Here is a 21,574-nt window from a genome sequence, read left to right on the forward strand (position 1 = left end):
AAATTAAAATGGCGGAACCGATTAATAACGCATGAAGATACTAAATTCAGGCGCGATTATAATGTAGCGGACAATAATAAATCTTAACTGCATGTAGGTAGGTATTGCAAAAAAGAACCAGTATTTGCAAAGTACGTGGTTGGTAATATCCTTTTACGTTTTTAAACTAAATAAACGTTGTTAAAAGCTAAGAGCTACCTTACGATGTCACTACCGACGTTACAGCGTAGTGCAGGACCAGCTTATTATGTTACGTTATTTAGTTATAAAACTTATATGGAAATATTTTATCATATCTAGGTCATGATGCAGGTAAGTACATTTTACTATACTTTTTTATAATAGGAGTTTTCCCAGTAAGTAACGAGCCACAGGATTTTATATCAGGCCAAGATGAGACAGATGCCAGGTTTGACTGATGATGGTGTTGAGGTAGGTTCAATGTAATGTGTAGGATAGGGAATTGTACTTATCGCATCTGCCTATTCTTTTCTCAACAACTAATGTTGAAGTCGGCTTCCAGTAAACTTAACCGGGTGCAGCTGAGTGTGAGTAACAAGGAGAGGCTTCTTATCAGACCACTTTTTGCCAGTTCTCCGGGCAATGCTGTACCACTGCGAGATTCAGTCATCTAAAAGTTATGCCAAATTGCTGTAAAAAGTAAAAGTAGATTTTATAATTGCTACAGTTGCTGATGCGCTCGAGCAAACTATCGACCGACTCAAAAGTTTGCGGCGGCACCCATAGAATGTTTTGTTTAAAATTTTCATAAGGTATTTTTATAAAGTGGTTGCCAAGCAACACGAATATTGTGTTATCACTCAACACGTAATTTCATTTGTAATAATAAATTCTTGTGACAACGGACAGCCCTTTTTATCGTACCTACCCGGTAAAATATCGTCTTTCATGAATGTAATAAATTGAGCCCGGCTCCAGTGTAGCGAGGAATTTGATCCTATTCACCATACCTTCCGGCTTCCTAGTTGAGCTGGACACTGTCCGACAGGTGAATAAATGTGGATAGATATATTTAGATGTTATTTTGTACATAATAGTCTATTATAGGGTTATTGAACTTTTCATGAAGTTGGTTTACTAAAAATTATGAAATATTTGCTTATGTTTACTTGTCATATGGTAAGCTGCGTGAAACTATTGATGTAATAAAAAAAAACAGTTGATAATTTTTCATACAATTTATTTTCTGCACTTACAAAACATGAATATCAAAAATGCATCGTTGCATTTCAACTTATTCTATATTAAATAAGAATACCTAGGTACGTACAATAAATTACTTTAAGTTTTAACGTTAGTAGGTACTTATAATATCAATGGTATAACAGATCTTTCGATTGATTCCTCGATATATTACTAACATACAAGTTAACATATATTTCAAACAATAAAAACACGAAAATATTAATTTTAAATCCTTTACAATACTTTTAAAATATGTACCAAAAAGTTTGCATTGCTGTTCTTTTGCCAAAATGGCAATACATTCCAAATGTTGCTAGCACAAAAAATACAATCATTGTAAATTCGGTGAAGTCGTCATGTACGATCTGTTTGCATAATCGCAACGAATGCCAATCAAAATAAACTAATTTGTTCCTATATTTACTGCTTCGTAAACCCATAACAATGGCACTTTCTTGACTATTATAACAATAATTATCACTTTCTAACACATTTGTAAACCTACAAACATGTTCAGACCACAGAGAAAAACTAACTTCGAGTTACGAGAAAAAGTTCCAAGTTCTAAAGTCCCGAGTCTTAGGAACTACACTACGAAGTAATTATTAGTGAGAGAGCCTAATAACTTTGAATAAAGAAGTTTTAATTCCAAGAAGTCCTCATTTAACCAGCTGGAGAAAAGTTCTACCAGTCCAAAGACCTTCCATTTTCAAAACATTCAGATAACCTAAGACTTGAACTTGGAAACATAGACACGTTCTACAACTCTTGTACCGGGTCTTCAGCATCAGCCAGCTTGATGAGGCCGATGAAGCTCTTTTCTGGCTGCATCAAGGAGTGCCTGTCTCCTCCCGTGTTCCTGACAGCGAGCATGTCATTGGCTTTGAGGAACAGTGCTGCAGCCGAGAAGCAGGAGTTCGGCTTGTCGATGTGGTCTGTTGAGTGGGTGGATTGGGTGCATTGCAGGAGTGTCTCCCGACCCTCGATCTCGGGGTTCGTGCGGTGTAGCACCCAGGAAATGGTGTCGTGGCTGTCTAGATAGTAGATCTGTGGAAAGCAAACGATAGTTAAAGATTTTGCACCATAGATATCATTAAAATGTCATTTTCTGCCTCATGGTTGGCTTAAACGTTTTAACACTTCTTATAACGTGGGGCGTGGACGCTTCAACTAGGCTATTAAGAGTATTTATCCTTTATAAGTACTGGCTGTTTATTTGCTAAATCTGGCCCTATTTTTAAACGAAGAACATTATTCCAAATTACCTGCACATAGACAAGATAGACGCCAGTGTGGTGCACCCGCACGTGTCCGTTGCGGGTGAGCGTCGGACGCGGGTGTGGAGACGCCACTGTCCATGGTGCTGGGTACCATACGTCGTGTGCTGCGCCGTGGGACACGCGGACTAGGCCGTTACCTGGAGGAAAATAGACATTAATATCGATAAAATTATATATTTGCTAGAAATTTCTTCTCGGAAGTTCAGGTCAGAGGAAGGTTAGGTCAGGTCAGTTGCAAAATGTGAGTTACAAAATGGTGACACCCATCACTATTTTGTAAGATTACAAAATGGTGACCAACTTTTGGGATAAGTTGGCTTCAGTGTTTTGCTTGACATCTAAAGTAAACCTTTCAAGAATTATTACATTTTGATCTTTTTGTAGTCCACTGCATGGCAGAGAAGTTAAAAATTACAAAAAAATAAAACCGACTCCCAAAAAAACTGAAAAGCAAAAAAAACTATTCTTAGGTGCATCGTCAGTGTCTAATGGATGTTCCTGAGTTTATACGCCACCGACTTCTAGGCCGATGCACCTAAGAATAGTTTTTTTTGCTTTTCAGTTTTTTTGGGAGTCGGTTTTATTTTTTTGTAAAAAGTTTTTTATTTTTGGCTTTTCAGTGACAAGCATAGTTGTCACTATCCGCATTTTTGGAAAGTTCTCATCAATACGAATAATATAAGCCCAAACATGAGGTAGTTCACATGTTCAGTTGTCGAGTTCCCTCGACCTTCTTCGGTCTCCATTATCAGGTCACCTCTAAACCTTCACAGTTGCAAAGGTCTCGTCAATACAAATAATATAAGCCCAAACACGAGGTAGTTTACATATACGGTTGTCGAGTTCCCTCGACCTTCTCTCGTCTCCATCATCAAGTCAGCTCCAAACCTTCACTGTTGCATAGTGTTATCAAACGTACACCTAATTGTCAAGTTTTAACCTATGCACGCCTACGATTTTCGAAAGTTGCCCTCGATTTCTCAGGGTTTCCATCATCAGATTCTGAGCTGGTGATTATGGGACCACCTGGAAGGTATACCCTATCAAACAAAAAAAAATTTTGCAAATCGGTCCAGGCGTCTAGCGTCTTCGAGTAATCGGTGAACATACATAAAAAAAAAAGATCCCGACATATTGAGAACCTCCTCCTTTTTGGGAAGTCGGTTAAAAAAGTAAAAACGTCCGTCGTTGGGTGTGGTGAAAACTTTCAGTTCTGACCGTATCAGGACAATTTATTGGTCCCTAGGGGAATGGTTTACACCGTAATCCAATCATGTAATTATTGCCTACCTAAGTTTTAAAGATAATAATTATTTAAAAGTGTTATGTGACCACTACTTTCAAGGGTACCTATTGCAGCTATTTGATAAACTTTCATATTGAGACGAGACATAGGAAGCTGTAGAGTTAGTTAGACATAATGATCTTACATACAATTATTGCATTATGAATAATTTCTAGGCGAGCATCAGGACCTATTAGTATTTTATAGCAATGCAGCTTGCGTTACTATTGAAGCTTCAGAGAATTGGATGAGGTTTCAGTCATAATTACATCGAGGAAAATAAGTACAGCTATCAGAAATATTTTTCATCATCCTTCGAGCCTTTTTCCCAACTATGTTGGGGTCGGCATCCAGTCTAACCAGATTCAGCTGAGTACTAGTGCTTTACAAGGAGCGACTGCCTATCTGACCTCCTCAACTCAGTTACGCGGGCATCCCAATACCCCTTGGTTAGACTGAACCAGAAATATTTCATGATCAGAAATATTTTTCATGAGCTGAAAAATTGTAGGACAGAAGATTGTTTTTAATTCTTCTGTAACCACATTTTACGTCATGGGTAACTAATGTTAATGAAATAAAAGAACATTCCAGTATTACGAAGGTCATACTCATACATTATTAAGATACCCTAGTATTCATGTCAAGAATGTTTATATAGAGCTCTTCTAGCGTTTCATTCTATTATTATAGATTGTATTATGTTCAGACATGTTATGATATCATTATTATCTACGCATGAAATACGCTACATTACGTGTCTTTATTGTATGAATAATATATCTAGAAAACTGAGCTTAAATTGCGAATAAAATATGAGATTTTCTTTATGAATATGTTTTCTTGGTATTTAGTTTTATGACTATGTAAAAAAGGCATATTAGGTACTAATCTTTTGCATGTTTAGTGAGTATGTCACTTCATAAATGATGCTATATGAGTTACAAGTACGGTTTATTTATTTATGATGCTATTGTATAATAAGTTATGAGAACCAATTTATTTAGCTCTCAATGGGCCTGCCGGTATCTCTAATCGCGCATTTAAACCGTCGCGTCGTATGCGGTGTACTTTTAGGTACGTAATACAGTTTAGCTTTTACCCACTTAAGACAAGTAGGTACTATTCCCGTTGTTCTAGTTTCAGTATATGCTGTCAGTTAATACATTACCTTTGTAATGCTCGTGTATCTCTGGACTCAGGTGAGACGTGTTACCATGGAAATGCGCGGCGACGAATGGCCTGCGAGCACCCTCCTGCAACCAATGTCATACAGGAATTAGACTAGACACTCCTTTGTGAGACAGATTAGCAGGATCTATGGCATGTCTGTGGTATTATTGGGATTTGGGTCAGTATTGTTTAGCCGAGTGATCTCCGAGTAGTATCTGTGTATGGTTAAGGTCAAGTTATTTATAACTATGTAGTTCCCCCAGCGGTTTGACTCTTGTCCCATGGGAATTACAATCACGCTCATAAAATGGCCTTCCTCAAAAACTGGACTATCTAAAATTGAAATAGTCTCTCTAATCAAGCCTGTTAGTTCTTAAGATTATCGCCTTCAAGCAAACAAACTTACAAGTAAACTCTTTTTATAACATTACTATAAATATTATGGAGATTCCATAAAGTTAAATGGAGTATAGATATATGGAGTATTACCTCATAATCACTGTTCCTGACAGTTCTAGTAACTGTGTGCATCGCCATCTTAGCCGTGGGCACGTAGTCCAAGTTGGGCGCGAACTTCTTACTCTTACGTCTGAAACAACACCACTGGATCAGAACTTTCAGAAACCATTGCGATAACTATAAACCACACTAGTTTATGTACTTATGTACTAGGTTTCTAGTAGTTATGTCGTAGAAACTAAGTACTTGGAACTTATTAGTTTATAATCTGTTTGCTTGAGGTTGCAAGGCTTCTTTGGTAGGAGAACTTGAAAGTTGGAAGTAATACTTAGAATTAAAGACTTCTTTTTGAGGAATGGTCTGGTATCGGAAGATACATACTTAAAAATCAAGAAAGAAAGACTAAAAATTAAATAATTCATGAAGCATGGAAAAATTTTCAGTCGCCGGTCGGCTCGTAAAAAAGCAAAGTAAGTCGTTATTTTTGATCGTGATTAATTTTAATAACAAAAAAATTATTTCATTACGTATTCTTTTATATTTTTGTAATCGAGATGAATCCGATATAAAGGTATTTTCTTTTTCTGCTTGGAAATTGAGCTCAGAACATGTTCGCTCCCAATAGACTAACAAGACAGAATAACCTACCATTTTTTAATGACAATTTATCAGAAAAAGAAAACAAGCGCAAAATCAAAATCTGGAACCCTTAATATCCTTGAGGCGTTTCCAGCCAGCATGTTCGAGGTTTACGTAGTAACTATTATATAATCTGTGGTATAGGTACAACCTCCATATTAAACAATAGAACATGAATATTCAAAGTTGTTCCATCTTGTTAATGTCCCTTCAACAGTGAGCTAGCAAGTTTACCGTGGTTCCACCTGTAAGCTTCGAGTTAGCGGCCTCATTATCCAGCCAAGCGCGAGCCGCACCAACTTACCTCATCAACGTGAACCTTTTCATTAAAATCGCTCAACAACTAAAAAACTTGAAGTTTTAATTACTTTAACTCTGAGTTGTTTAGCTGGGGTTTGCTTGTTCAAAGGGTTTATAAGTACAAACATATAATTATGTTCCATTGAAAAGTTAGTACACTTTTTTTAACAAAAAGGGAACAGTTTTCAGTCACTTCAGTAATTTATGACGAATGTAAATGTTTGAAATAGCTATAAGTCCTAATAGGAAATTATGTTTTACGGCCAGTTTCTTCATCAAAAGTTAAAGTTAAAGTAATGTCTAAAGTAAAAGTAACAGTCAAATACGTTTTTTCAAGGCTAAAGTGACAGCAAAACTAATAGAAAAATTGAATTTGACCGTTACTTTTACTTTAGACATTACTTTGACTTTTACTTTGGCTTTAACTTTTGATGAAGAAACTGGCCGTTAGAGCATTTATATTACTTTACTCGTATTAATTTACGTCTTAGTTACTTATAAGGTATCAGCCTCCTAGACATAATTAGTCCCGGAAGCGTAGTTCTAAGATAGATAGTCACACACCCAACACCCACAAAAGCAAGCTGAGTAGTTGTGCTTAAATATTAATTATATAGTTCTAGAGCCGTGTCCAAGAAAACAGACTTGACAGACAGATAGTTCATCCTACTTGAGACAGTCGGAGTCGCATTGGTAGACTCAAATTCAGTGGAGTTAAATTGGGCAAATGATATTTACACCATATTGGATTTAGGTTGGATATGATCCATTGAATTGAAATTGTCCCAAACCAAACGTTTTATTTCACTTTGATCAATGCCTTGGGCATATTTACTTATGTACGTATTCATTTTTTTGAGATAAAACTGTCGGCAGTGGCAATTTACCTTGAATTTTAAAGTTAATAAGGCACTGCAGCTAAAACTCAACATCTCGGTTCATTTCTTCATCATGCAAACTTTATTACCATCTTGTTCTACAGTTCTACACAGAAGTTGACAGAACTTCGAGGTACTTATCTAAATAAATGTAGACAGATTTTAGATAGGCAGTTATTTCGGGCTATAAGTAAACAAAAGGAAATCTTTTCGGCCCTATCTTTTATTAAAATCCTTTTATTTCCAAAATAATAAAAGAAAAACAATCTAACACCTTTTCCAATAATAAGCAAGCCTTGTGTAAACTACTTTCAATTAACACAAAAGGGTTAATTATAGGGCTTCCATTGCCCTTCTATTGAACCCGGTAAGTGCCTGAACTTGTCGCGACGGCACGTGACAGCGTTACGTTCTTACAAGTTTACCTACAATATTTGCAGTTGGTTCGGTTTAAGAAGTAGTACCGTGTTTGCTTGTAAGCAATCCTGCTGGTGGCTTGATAGTCTGGAAGGTGCATTCGGCTGCAAATGTGGTCTATCACCTTACGTGGATTGATTTGAAGTTAATGGTTAACAAGGTCGATTTTCCCTAACGCTCTAGAAAAGGGAAACTTAGCCATATAACAGTAGATTTTGTTAAAACTGAAAAAATATATATATTTTTGATCAGCTGCTCTTCGTACTAAAGATATAATTTGCTGACTTCGGAGAAGCTATTTTTTTTTTTAACGACGTCAAAAATCATCAAATGACCCCTCCCGCTGTGGATTAGCAGCGGTGAGGGAGTGTCAGACTCTTACTGACTAAAAACCGTCGTGTTCCGTCATAGGCCTTTTATGTACCAGGGCCGCGGTATCTCTTTCGAACAACCCGCAGCCCCGGCAGGCCTTGGCCCTGCTGGGCCCCGCTTGGGTTGCTGACATCTCTTTGAGGAGCGCGTGGAACAACGCGCGCCATCGACACGGGTCTGTCGTCTAAGCAGACAGAGGGACGATGAGCCACCCGAACTCACCGCCCACAGACCCACCTACGGTGGCCGGGAGTCATCACGCGACACCCGGCGCCCATGGTGTCTACCTCCCGAAACAACCGTATCCGGTGAGGTTGCCTGCGTCATGCGGTACGTGAGGGCGCCATGACTTCTCTCGAGCCACTCCTCAAAGAGGGGACTTACCGCCACGATGGTGGCGTGCCCTGCACTGGGTTGCGACAGTCGCTCCCTCCAGGCCACCATGAGATCGCGCCGGAGCTCCGCCCGCTGCGCGACAACTTGCCGCGGCAACGGGGTTTCCCCCCGGCGCTGAGCCTCCTCGCGCCAGTCGTATAGGCGCAAGAAGATTCTCGCCTCCAGATCCCACGGTGGCAGTCCGGCTAGTAGGCCAGCTGCTTCGCGGAAGATCGATTAGCACTTCCTCTTGTAAAGTTATTTTCTGCTACAACTGAGGAATATCTATGCCAAACAGATCGATAGGCCAAATACAATGAAAGTTGTTTTAGTGATGTCTGAATTATAGATAGGTTTTCAATTCCATATCATATCTTCATGTGTGTATAAGTACAATACCTACGCTACGAATACCAAGAATTCTCCCCCCAGTTTGTACATAGGTTGATTTATGATAAATATTTATCCTCGCACTACATTTGAAGTGCTCTCCAATACCTGACGTACGTATATAGCGTATGAACCGTTTGCACACGTAGAACGTTCTGGAGTGTCAAATATTTGTGTTGTGGCGGCAACGAGCACTCTTCACAGTAATTATATTTTCGTATATAAGGCTCTTTGTTTGAAATAGGCTTACAGAACAATGGTTTTACACATGAACATATTTCTAGTGAATAGACACTATTAACTGTTATCATTGGTTTTATTTTAACATATTTGGAATAGGCCGGGAAGAATCTTACAATAAAACTAATATTTGCACCGTTGACTTGACACCAATAGACGGGTTCTATTCTATCATCATTTCAATCAGTTCTCACATTGTTTCTTATTGCTCAACAAGAGCAGCATCATTAAGGATCCTTCTTAAATTAACAGCCAGACAAGATGGTGCAATAAAGATAGCAATAAACACAATAATCCATGAATAGTTCTCATGATGAAACCCGAGATCGTTGCGGTCACATTCCTGATTGCTTCGCGCGACCCTCCGACTCGACATACCTACCCACCTACAGACCTACCCATATACATATTTGCTTTAGATAACCACTGGAATTTGCGGTCAGCTAACGATTAGAACTAGTCCTATAAGTAGTTTGAACGATTAAGAAGATGCGCAAGTAACTTGAGTGGAAATATTAGGATGAATGACGTATAGAGAATTGAGAATTTAGGTCCTAGGTTTAATAGTCTAGTTTCCTTTTACATGTGTGGCTAGAGTTCTAGTAAATTGTTTAATTTTATTTATTTATTTAATACACTTTGGAGGACTTACAGCTATATAAAAACGTAACAATAGAAAAAACTTAATTGGTTCTATGTTGTGCAACGTAACTAAGTTATTTCGAAACCTTTATATCAAAGAGACTTGAGAAAATGTATAAAACAGTTTTATTAAACAGAATAATGGCTACAGGGCTTGTCTCAATAAAAATCATTATTTACCAAATACGAATTAGTTTATTGCTATGAAAATGCCACTGTTCGAGACATGAAGCTGCCTTAAATCACCATTAAATATTTACCTGTCATCAGTCTTAGCCATGACCCTGGGAGCTGCGTACTCATCGATGGAATCCGCTGAGGAGTCAGAGATGACACTGCGCTTGTCTCGAGATAACTCTTCATCTGTAGGCTTCGTTGGATGGACTGGTGTTGGGACCGGTGCCAGTTCTGTAAGGGCACAAATAAAGGTATAAACAAAATAACAGTTTTAAATAGTTAGTAAAGAAGAACTTTTCAAAGTTTGTTTGAACTCTGTCAGTGTTCGATAGCACATTTATTAAGGAAGACTACAGGCTTATTTAAGAGAAGTAGTTCCCATGGGACGCGGGAGAAACCTCTGATGGAAGCTAGTCACAAATAAACTAAGAAACTAAGAAAATAAAACGATGTCAAGGTAGTGCACTAATTAAAACAAAATGCGCGGAAGTGAAGACTAGAAAACGGTGCCTTTGAGTCGAACCTTTTTTAATTGCTGTGCTTTGTGATGTTTTTATATTTTCTCCGTCATAGGAAAAGAGTTTTTAATTGATATTTTTAATTTAACACGTGATTGCACTTTCAAAGTAATAGAACCATTTTAATTATCTACCACTCTATTATAAAACGTGGTCTTATAAGATATCCGTCCTATTGCTAGGTTTTTTTTCAAGATGAAGTTTAAACCTGAAAAGAAAGCCGGTAGTTTTTTAAGAGCACGTCTTACAATCAGATGGTTAAAATTTTACTGTCCCTTGAAATCCACTTGGACTGTACCAAACTATACATTTATGACATAGTGTTCCCATGGGCACGATTCACGGAGGAAGGAAAGATAGCGGAGGTGCTATAAGGAAGGTAGGTCAGGCGCGCTACTTTCTTAGGAGATTTTGCGTTATGACCTCTCCGCTAGTCATTTTGTTCTCCATGGCATGATTCCTCTTTCATTAAATCAAGTGGTTTGAATGTAATCTATTCCAGATATTACTTCTAACCGGAACTAGATGGTTAAATACATAAACATTTCGTTTTATTACCGAGAATGTGATTTGGCAAAATTGCAAGAGGAAGCCATAAAGGTTTGTGAATCCAAATATTATAGTTAGGTATGGTTGCGTAATGACGTAGATTTCTTATTAACGGGTGTGTTTTGTTTTTAAAGGAATCGAAATTATGGAGTTGACTACATTTGACCTAAAATAAATTAAATACCTACAGAAATCGAATAACACAACACACACAAATACACGCGATTTATGAAAATTTATTTTTAATATGATGCTGTTTTTTTTCACATTCCATTTACAGGTAGCCGACAAGTTGCTATGCGAGGTTATGCTGAAACCTCCTTTATAAAGAAGATTTTCTTCTTCACGTTCAACTGTATAAAATCTTGAAGTTTCTTAGAATCGAAGGCAAACTTCGGAATTGTTTAACAGCTTTCTAAACTACTCCGAAGTGATCGCTTAGAGTGAAAACATCAGAAGAAGAGATTATTTTGAGCTGAAGCTGGTCCATAGATGTAGGAAAACTATTTTATTATTTTGATAAAAAAAAACATTTTTATTATTTTATTTTTATTGTATTTTTAACATTTTTATTATATTTTTAACATTTTTATTATTTAACTATTGAAATCAACCTTTATTCCTATCAACGGCTTCTGTAATCAAATGAGTCGCTTGCCGCTTTCAAAAATGAAAAGGCTTAATTTATATTATACCTTCATAAGAATATCATGAAAGTTTGATTCTATACAGAATAAGGCACTAAGGAGCTTAACTATGAGAAAATTCGCTTCAAGTAGGTACCTTATAGAAATACTCTTCAACTACTTCAATGAACAGAACATTTTCCCGTAGGTTTTATAAAGGCTTATTTTATATCGAGTTTCTTTACAGCGTATTATTTCCCTCTCCAGTTTACCAATACATTTTTATTACTAAAACCATCAGAGACTCAGAAATCTAATAAGTAATATCTTCCTTCTCATATCTATAGAGACACTGTCCTATCATAATGCATCATTCTTCACCAAACGTGATATTATCCAAAGACAATGTCTACTGCCTGGATTCTATAAAATAGAGAAACGATTCATTTCATTTACAGTAAGAAAAGTTAACATCCGTAAACAAAACGGACATTTTCGTAGGCATAGTTTAGAATGTCTTACGAGGCAAGTCAGGGTCCTCAGGGTTCTCGTTGAGCCTCCGCCGGATCTCCCTGATGTTGGACAGCACAGACTTGTCTCCGAAGCTCATGTCGCTGTCCACGAAGTCCTCAGGACGAAGATGCACCATGTTCGTTGTGCCGATCTGAAGAAAATAAGATGGCAACATTATATTTTTGAGTTTGTTTGGTTTAAGTTTACCAATCTTGTGAACGACTGGTCTGATTTGAAAACTGTTTCAGTGATAAATGGCCAATGTATCTAGGAAAACTGTAAGCAAAATATTTCTGTCATAGATATTAATTTCCTCGTCAAAAATTATATTATTAATATGTCTAACGCAATATAAAATTAATCAAACTAATACATATTTATGTATGTAATTAGTTATATGCTAAATATTTTTTCTAAATATATTTCATATGAATGAATTATAGGAGGTATGGGATTAAAAGAAATAATATACTAATTTGATATTGAAATATTTATTCTATACTTTAAATGGTACTTGGAAGCAATACGTCCGTCTAACAAGATCCCGTGACGCAGTGTGTGTGGAGTTAAATAAACAGTAGATTGTTCAGATAGAACAAAGAACAATGTTATCGAAAGTTAGGGGTATTAGTTTTTGCTTTATATAATCCAACACGCCCCCTCAAAAATTAATCCCTAACTTTTAGTCATTCGTTAGTTTACTATACAGTATCTAGTCTACAATTCAACATTACAAAGTGAATACCAACTTATAAATACGACGTAACATATTATACTTCCAAGTAAGGTCTGGGACAACTGTACAATAATGGTCCAACATTTGCTGCACAGGATCAGGGAAAACCCAGAAAAACCTGATCAGACCATTTCATAATGAAATTGTACTTAAATTAAAACTTATTCTATACCCAATCCTTTTCTCAGTCTTATAAAAGACACGACTGGTAAAGGTTTTGTCAACAAGTCTGCCAACTGGTTACCTGTGGAAATATAATTTAATTTTATTACATTTTTCTCAACTTGTTCTCTAGAGAAATGATATTTTATATCTATGTGTTTGGACCTTTTATGACTTGTTGGATTATTAGCTATGCTAATACATCCGTTATTATCTTCATATAAAATAATGGGCTTATTAATTTTTAAGTTTATGCTTTCTGCCAGAGACTTAAGCCATAATGCTTCTTTAACAGCTTCATATAAAGCCATATATTCGGATTCAGTAGACGAGACCGCTACTGATGTTTGTCTCTTTGTACACCATGTAATTGTATTTTGATCAAATAATTTAAACACATATCCAGTAGTGCTTTTCCTATCATTACAATCGTGGCCACCCCAATCTGAGTCGACATATCCACTTAGGATGTTATTGTAATTATTTCTTGTATATGTTAACTTCAAATCAATTGTGCCTTTGATATATCTTAAAACTCGCTTTAAGCATAACCACAATTCTTTATTGTTCTTATTTGTGTACCGACTTAAAATATTTACGCATGTACTTAAGTCCGGACGCGTACAAAGCATAATGTACATTAAACAACCGATCAGGTGACGGCATGGTGCGTCACACTTCTTATCAGCGTTAAGAGCTTCATAGTTTAATTTAAGCTCCATCGGTGTGTTTATAGGATTGCAATCACTCATATTAAATTTATTCAAAACGGTTTTAATGTAAGCACTTTGGTCTAAAGTAATTTTATCATGGTGTCTCTCTATTTTAATGCCCAAAAATAATTTGATATCGTGTAAGTCGGTCATTTCGAATTTAGTCATTAAATATGCTTTGAAATTATTCATTGTTTGCAAATCTGCACATGCTATAACCAAATCATCGACGTACAAGATTACGTAAATATTTTTAGAAATGTCTCCTTTACCTTTCATATATATACACCTATCTACTGGGGAGTTCTGAAAACCTATTTCTTTGAGACATTGTTCAAATGTTTCGTACCAACATCTAGCTGATTGTTTTAAGCCATAAAGAGCTTTGTTTAATTTGCATACGTAATTATCTTTACATTTTACACCTTCAGGAACTTTCATGTAGATTTCTTCCTTTAGTGTACCATTTAGAAATGCTGTTTTTACATCCATATGATGAATCAGTAAATTATATTGATTTGCGTAGCTAATTAAGAATCTAAAGCTTGCTATTCTAGCAACTGGTGCAAATGTTTCATTATAATCACTAAGATATTCTTGACTGAAACCTCTAGCGACAAGACGTGCCTTATATCTTGAAGGTTGACCTGAAACGTCATTTTTAATAGTGAATATCCATTTACAGTCTACAATATTTTTATTTGATGGTTTTGGTACTAATGTCCATGTATTATTTTTCTTAAGAGAATTGAGTTCTTCTCTGACTGCTTTTTCCCACTGATTCCTATCGTTCAGAGATTTAATTTCATTTAATGATTTTGGTATATTACTTGTGATGGATAACGCACTATAGACATCATAGTCATTTTCATTATATGATTTACGCGAACATGTTTTCAGTCTTTCACTTCTTCGTAAATTTAAAAATTCATCAGGTTTATCCTGATTTTTGTGTTTCAAACTACTCTCAGATTCATTTTCAGGTTCATTCGGTATTTCATGACTACCGATTTTTCGAATTTTACTTGTACTGCATTCATCAGATTGAGAGCTATCTGATTTAGGGCCAGAACTATGAGACTTATAAGACACTGATTTTGTTACGGAGTCATTATCAGTTTCGTCTTGGGAATATGTATTATTACTCCGTTCAGGTCGTAATGAAGGCCTAGATTCGATAAAATTAGTCTCATCAATTACAACGTCCCTTACAGTTTCATATTTTTCGAATTCTGTATTCCAAACTTTATAACCATTGGGTTCATAACCTACCAGTATTCCTTTCCACGACCTATTGTCAAATTTGTTTTTACTGGTTTTATTATGAACATATACAGTTGAACCGAAAACTCTGAGATTTTTAACGCTTGGTTTCCTATCATGCCACATCTCGTATGGTGTCTTTGATTGACTTAAAGCTTTCGTAGGCGTAATATTTATTAAATAAACTGCAGTTAAAACTGCATTTCCCCAAAAACGTTTTGATGCTTTAGTGCCATTTAACATAGCACGAGCTTTTTCTGTTATTGTGCGAACCATACGTTCTGCAACACCATTTAACTGTGGGGTCCTAGGAACTGTTAAATGATAGCTTATGCCTCTTTCTCTACAGTAGTTTTTCATTTCGGTGGATAAGTATTCACCACCGTTATCACTATAAAGATTTACTACTTTGAAATTGAATTTAGCCTCACTTTTAGCGACATAGTCTTTAAAAGCTGTAAACACTTCTGATTTGTAAGTTAACATATACACCACACAATAATGTGTGTATTCATCAACAAATAAAACAAAATAATTTCTGTTATCTATTGTTGGAGGTGTTATAGGACCACAAACATCTGAATGCACAATAAACAGAGGGCGTTTAATGTAACTTTTGTCTTTAACTTTATTAAAAGGCAGGCGAGTCTGCTTCCCATTTATGCATGCTTCACACAACTTATCATTTGGAGTTACGGTATTTATTTCATCTAAGTCATCAATCATATTATGACATTTTAACTGCAGGAATTTAGTTTTACTTATATGTCCTAGGCGTTGATGCCATAATTCATATTTATTTTCATTAACATAACATGCTTGGGAAGCGGATTCCCCTTTTATTACTGGTATTTTAAACTCTAGAACTATAAGATTATTCAATGTCTTACCTTTCATGATGATTTTACCTTCCTTTGTAATTTGTGTGCCTTTGTCATCAAATATTATGGTGAATCCTGCTTGCTGCATCTTTGATACCGATATTAAATTATATGGTACTTCGGCACAGAACAATACATTTGTAAGTATTCCTTGCACTCCTGTTTGACTGATAAGATTTATGTTTCCCCTTTTAGTTGCTGAAATAAATGTATTGTTTTTAGCTACTGAAATTTTTAAAGGAGGATTTAAACATTCAAACGATGTGAAGAGATCATCTCTATTTGTGATGTGATCAGACGCTCCTGAATCTAATAGGAATTTAATTGTCGAGTGGTCTTTTTCATAATGGTATGCGCTTGTCATGAACGCAAATCCTGAAAAAGAAGAATTCGAGGTCGTTCCCTCTTGCAGGGCAATAGTTTGGACTTGTCTTGTCCTTTCTGGGGCATTGTTTTGTATATTTGTCTGTCTTTTGAAATAGAAACAATCCTGTTTCTTGTGTCCTTTGCGTCCACAGTAATGACATTTCACAAATTTTTGTTTGTTTGTTTTCTTGAATGTTGTATTCTTCAAATAGTTTTGTTTTGTGCGATTGTATCTGTTTTTATTATATTTTTCTTCAACATGGAGTATCTTTAAACTGGTATCACGACTCTCGTTTTTTAATTTTACTTCGTGATCTAATAGTCTAGTTTTTACAAAACCGAGAGTGATATTTTCTTCAGATAGTGTCTCAATTGCAGTGATAACGCCATCATATGTATTCGGGAGAGTAAGTAATAAATGAGCTACTTTGTCCGTTTCCTCTAATTTAGCTCCAGCAGCTGATAATTCTGTCAGCAGATCGTCAAATGTTGAGAAGTGTTTGATCAAGGGTATATCGGCTTTTAATTTTAATCCCAATAATTGTTTTCTCAGCGCTAATTGAGTTGCTACACTTTTCCTTTCATAGATCGCGTCAAAATGTTTAAAAACTGCTTGAGCAGTCCCATTTTCATTAATATAATTAAGATATGAGTCCGCCAAATATTCGACTATAATACTTTTGGCTGCCTTATTATTCTTTTCCCACTCAGCGGATCGCGTTCCAGGAATTTCTTCGTCAATAACACTGAGCAAGTTTAACTCTGAAAGCAGTGTACGAATTCTAAATTTCCATACACTGTACTTTTCTCCATTAAAAGGCTTAATGTTTCTTTTCACTTTTTCCATTGTCACAACTTTATTTTTATTTACAACTATGCACTTTACTGTCACTACGCACTACTGAATGTTCTCACTACTAAATGTCCTTTTTCGCACTGGGCCCATAACCTATAGGAGGTATGGGATTAAAAGAAATAATATACTAATTTGATATTGAAATATTTATTCTATACTTTAAATGGTACTTGGAAGCAATACGTCCGTCTAACAAGATCCCGTGACGCAGTGTGTGTGGAGTTAAATAAACAGTAGATTGTTCAGATAGAACAAAGAACAATGTTATCGAAAGTTAGGGGTATTAGTTTTTGCTTTATATAATCCAACATGAATTTCTGTTCGCAATTTGGCATTGAATTAAATCAAATCAACCAGTTCATTCATCGATGTTAATGATAGAGGAAACCGTTTGCATAATCTACTCTTTATTTTAAAGATTTTTAAATATTAATAACACTTATCCTGGCGCCAGTGGTTCCAATAAATTAATAATTAATTATATTTGGCTCGTGCTTTGCCACGGGACTATAGTTCAAGGTTATCTATACTTGCAGCAGTTGCTAGCGAAATAAGTGATTTTAAATTTTATTTTACATAAACCTGACTAAACAGACTTTGCCTACTGGTAGACCGAGCCACCAACCCAAAGGTCTGGGTCTGGTAAGGTAATCATGTTGTCAGTACAAGAAAACAACTCATATCAAGGTAAATCAGAAAACCTCGCGTAATATGGAAAAAGTTTCCAGTGAATATTACATAATTCCGTAAGATCGAATTAAAACAAACGATTTCAAGACCTTTAAAATAATTACTTTCGTTAAAAAAGAAAGCATTTGTCACAATTCCCTAAGCTTCATTAGAAATGACCCAAATCGTTCTACAAAAACAAAGCTTATTAAATCTTTCACAATAAACACGAAAGGAAACAATAAGAAACACTGTAAACAATGAAATATACCAAAGCACCATTTTTTAAGTCAAAGAGATTCGCTTAGATAGGTTGCTTGCCCGTTTTATATAATCAAGAAAAGGTTCGTTTTCCTAACAGAAGGTAACTTTTGACGTTTATACTATGAGGTTTGTGTCAAAATGTAGCATCCGTAAGCGAACACTTTTTTCTTTTTTTAAGAAGCCGGGAATTAATGGATTAATGTATGCACCTATAACTTTTAATACATTTTATCTGCCCAAGGGTAGATCTTTGCCATTTTTCTTTCAGCCTTACATGCATGTTTATTTAAAAAAGGGGTTTAAAATATTCCCCTTTAGTTTTCCTTTATTTTGTAATGTGAGTCAGTGAATGGACCGGGCGGGAGATAAGTGCTCCCGATGATAGATAGCACTCCGGTGAAAGTACAAACAAACAATATTTATTTAACATTTGAAACAACCAGAATTTTATTCGGACTGCTAACTGAAACGTTTTTAGTTAAATTTGATAAAAGATTGAATATTTTTTGTGTGAATGAATATTCATGTCAGACATTTTACGTTGTAGGCTTAAAACCCTTTTAAAAGACTCAAATTCGAAATAGTATTTTCAGACCCCACAAAAGCATGAATTAACACAAGTTTTCTTTTTGGCCCTTTTTTACGAAGACCACATTAACTAATATTCAAATTAATCGACTAACTTGTGACTATTTTTTAGTATCAGGAATTAGTGGCAAACGTCAAAAGATGGTGCCCACTTAAAATGGCAGACAAAAACAGAGTGGTCTTCAATATCCACTCAAAATAACCGATTGACGAAAGAGACGTATCAAGGCCTCATCGAGACGGGTGCGATGGACACAGGAGCACTACTTGACAACTCTTGCGCCACTTTTAATGCCGTCAGACGTATTCAGACGTATAAGAGTACCTGCAAATTGCAGACTAAACAGTTGACCAACAGTTGATACAATGCTTCGTGCGCTTCGAGGAACAGAAACGGTGCGCTTCAAAACTGGTGCGCTTCGAGGAATACCTCAAAATTTGTTTTTAAAAGAAAAACTTGATTCTAATCAGATTTTTCAGTTGGTCTGATACAGTTAAATACCTTTAGTACACAGTACCGATAGTATACAGTTATAACCAGATCATTGTAATGTGCGTACTACCATTCATCTTCACACCGATTTATGAGCTAAACAAATTATCGGCCGACTAAAAGTTTGCAGTGTGCGATTACTCTTATTGATTCAGACAGTATTTAGAACGGCCGATTAATTTCAGGGTTGTATATGAAATCATCGATGAAGACAGACCAATATATTAAGAGTAAAAAATAGGAATAATTTTGAATACCTGACCAAACAAGTCTTGTGATAAGGTAAGTAATATAACTATATACTAAATTTTAATAGCCTTGAATCCCTAGATAATAATATGAAGCAGGATTTGAAAAAACAGTTTAATGAAGTCAACATTATTTTAGCTAACTGGCTATTATTTATATTAACTACAAAAACATTCGATTTTTATATTAAAAGCAACTAATTTTTAACGCTTTTGTACCTATTAATTTACTTTAATGCTATCAGACGATAAAAATATGTATGTATTAAAAGTAGAGGCAGACGCAAAACTATAGTATCAAAAATATTAATAAAACCAAGCAAACCTCATATACATACAGAAGGATACATATTCCGAATTTAATGGTTTAAACACAAATAACAGCATTATGTATGTTCGAAATCCCTAAAGTATTTGCAACCATCTAAGCCTATTCATATTTCATCGGGACTTGGTTTGATGCGTATCGATTTTCATATTAATACCTCAACAATGAAGCTTATTCAATTTTACTGTGATATGTGTATCATTTATCATCATTGACAGTCGTTAAGAGGAGTCAGAAGCCAGAAAGTCTGACAACTGGTGTTGCCAAGGAGTATCGTATTGCCCATTTAATTGGGTTGAGGAGGTCAGATAGACCAATCTTACCAATCTCTCAAGTATGAGGGCGCGGGTTCGATCCCAGGTCAGGCAAGTACCAATGCAACTTTTCTAAGTCTGTATGTACTTTCTAAGTATATCTTAGACACCATTGGCTGTGTTTCGGATGGCACGTTAAACTGTAGGTCCCGGCTGTCATTGAACATCCTTGGCAGTCGTTACGGGTAGTCAGAAGCCAGTAAGTCTGACACCAGTCTAACCAAGGGGTATCGGGTTGCCCGGGTAACTGGGTTGAGGAGGTCAGATAGGCAGTCGCTTCTTGTAAAGCACTGGTACTCAGCTGAATCCGGTTAGACTGGAAGCCGACCCCAACATGATTGGGAAAAAGGCTCGGAGGATGATGAGGAGGTCAGATAGACAGTAGGTCCAAGTAAAATATTTGTGCGTATTATCTAGTAAAATAAATCTGCAATAACAGAACTACGCAATAACACCTATGTGAAAACCTAACATTTCCTCAAGAAGTTTCCAATATTATTTTACCTTGCCTTCATTGATAAATAATACTCATTTATCGCAGGTTAGAAAATAAATTAAAAGCTTTAAAGCCTGACCAACAATAAAGCCTAACTTCTAATTATAATGTTCCAGTCTAGGTTATAAAAAGCATGTTCGTTATGTGAAGTGTTTTCAGTCTAACCTGCCCCGAAGGGCGGCACGGTTGATTAGCGTGCCAATAAAAATCACTCTACCTTCGTCAGAATCGTCAGTCTGATGTACACCCATTAAGGGTTTTAAAAGAAAATACTAGCTATACGTAAGTATCTTTAGAAATTGTAATCATTCACTTTATCATTTGGCTAGACTTTTCCAACTACATGGAGGTCGGCTTCCATTCTGCATATTCTATTCAGCTAAGTACCAGTGTTTTAAATACAGAAACTGGCTCAACCCAGTTACCTGGGCAACCACGACATCCTTTGCTAAGACTGGTTGCCAAACTTATCATTCAGTTATAAGCATAAATATTTAATTGCTTTAGTGAGCCATAAAGTATGCGAGCCGTCACTAAATGTCACACGTAAGTATCAAATTTTACTTGCATATGCAAATGTTAAAAGGTCTGTCTGACTACTTAATATCCAGCTTTTAAAACAGTTTATGAAACTAATTTGCATGCAGTTTTTAACATAATGAAATATTAAATATTGTACCATTTTTCGTCCTTTTTAAAGGTTTAGAGATAAAACAATAATTTTGATTTCGTTATGAATTAATTACTTTAGCCATATTATAGCATATTCACTTTAATACGTTTTTTTATTTTAACGAGATTTCAAGCATTTGAGTAAAAGTATCTAAATTAAATTCATGTTAATCTTGATCAAACTTAGTTTAAGTATTAAAAAACCGAACAGTAAATTATATAGGGAGATAAAAGATTTTTATGGTCAAGGTAATGCAAAATTACTTAACCCTAATAGCATAATAAAAAAGGCTTTAAATTTATATCCATATTACCAGGTCGTAAATACCTATTTTACGTTTGTTGCCATCATCACTGAAACTTTCAGCAAGATAAAACAATCTCTGTGGAATTTGAAATTGTTCAACATTCTTCAGGAAAAGGGATCGTACCACCATTTCCACATAATTCGGAACATTTCGGTATATTTTTGGTTTCGAGGAAAAT

The 21,574-nt window shown here is 35.7% G+C and overlaps 1 protein-coding gene across 1 annotated transcript in view; it reads right to left on the reverse strand.

The window, feature by feature from the left end:
• Positions 1-1,184: 1,184 nt before the first annotated feature.
• The window catches only part of LOC124632541 (protein eiger), a 60,112-nt gene continuing 39,722 nt past the window's right edge, over positions 1,185-21,574 (reverse strand). The window contains exons 3-8 of the mRNA XM_047167446.1: positions 12,049-12,190; positions 9,917-10,064; positions 5,434-5,533; positions 4,943-5,027; positions 2,472-2,623; positions 1,185-2,253 (exon numbers count right to left, since the gene is read on the reverse strand). Of these exons, the coding sequence (XP_047023402.1) occupies positions 1,966-2,253; positions 2,472-2,623; positions 4,943-5,027; positions 5,434-5,533; positions 9,917-10,064; positions 12,049-12,190 (915 nt within the window). The 3' untranslated portion in view covers positions 1,185-1,965. The remainder of the gene's footprint in view (positions 2,254-2,471; positions 2,624-4,942; positions 5,028-5,433; positions 5,534-9,916; positions 10,065-12,048; positions 12,191-21,574) is intronic.

This window comes from Helicoverpa zea, chromosome 1 (assembly GCF_022581195.2).
Source record: "Helicoverpa zea isolate HzStark_Cry1AcR chromosome 1, ilHelZeax1.1, whole genome shotgun sequence".
In the NCBI taxonomy this organism is placed as follows: Eukaryota; Metazoa; Arthropoda; class Insecta; order Lepidoptera; family Noctuidae; genus Helicoverpa; species Helicoverpa zea.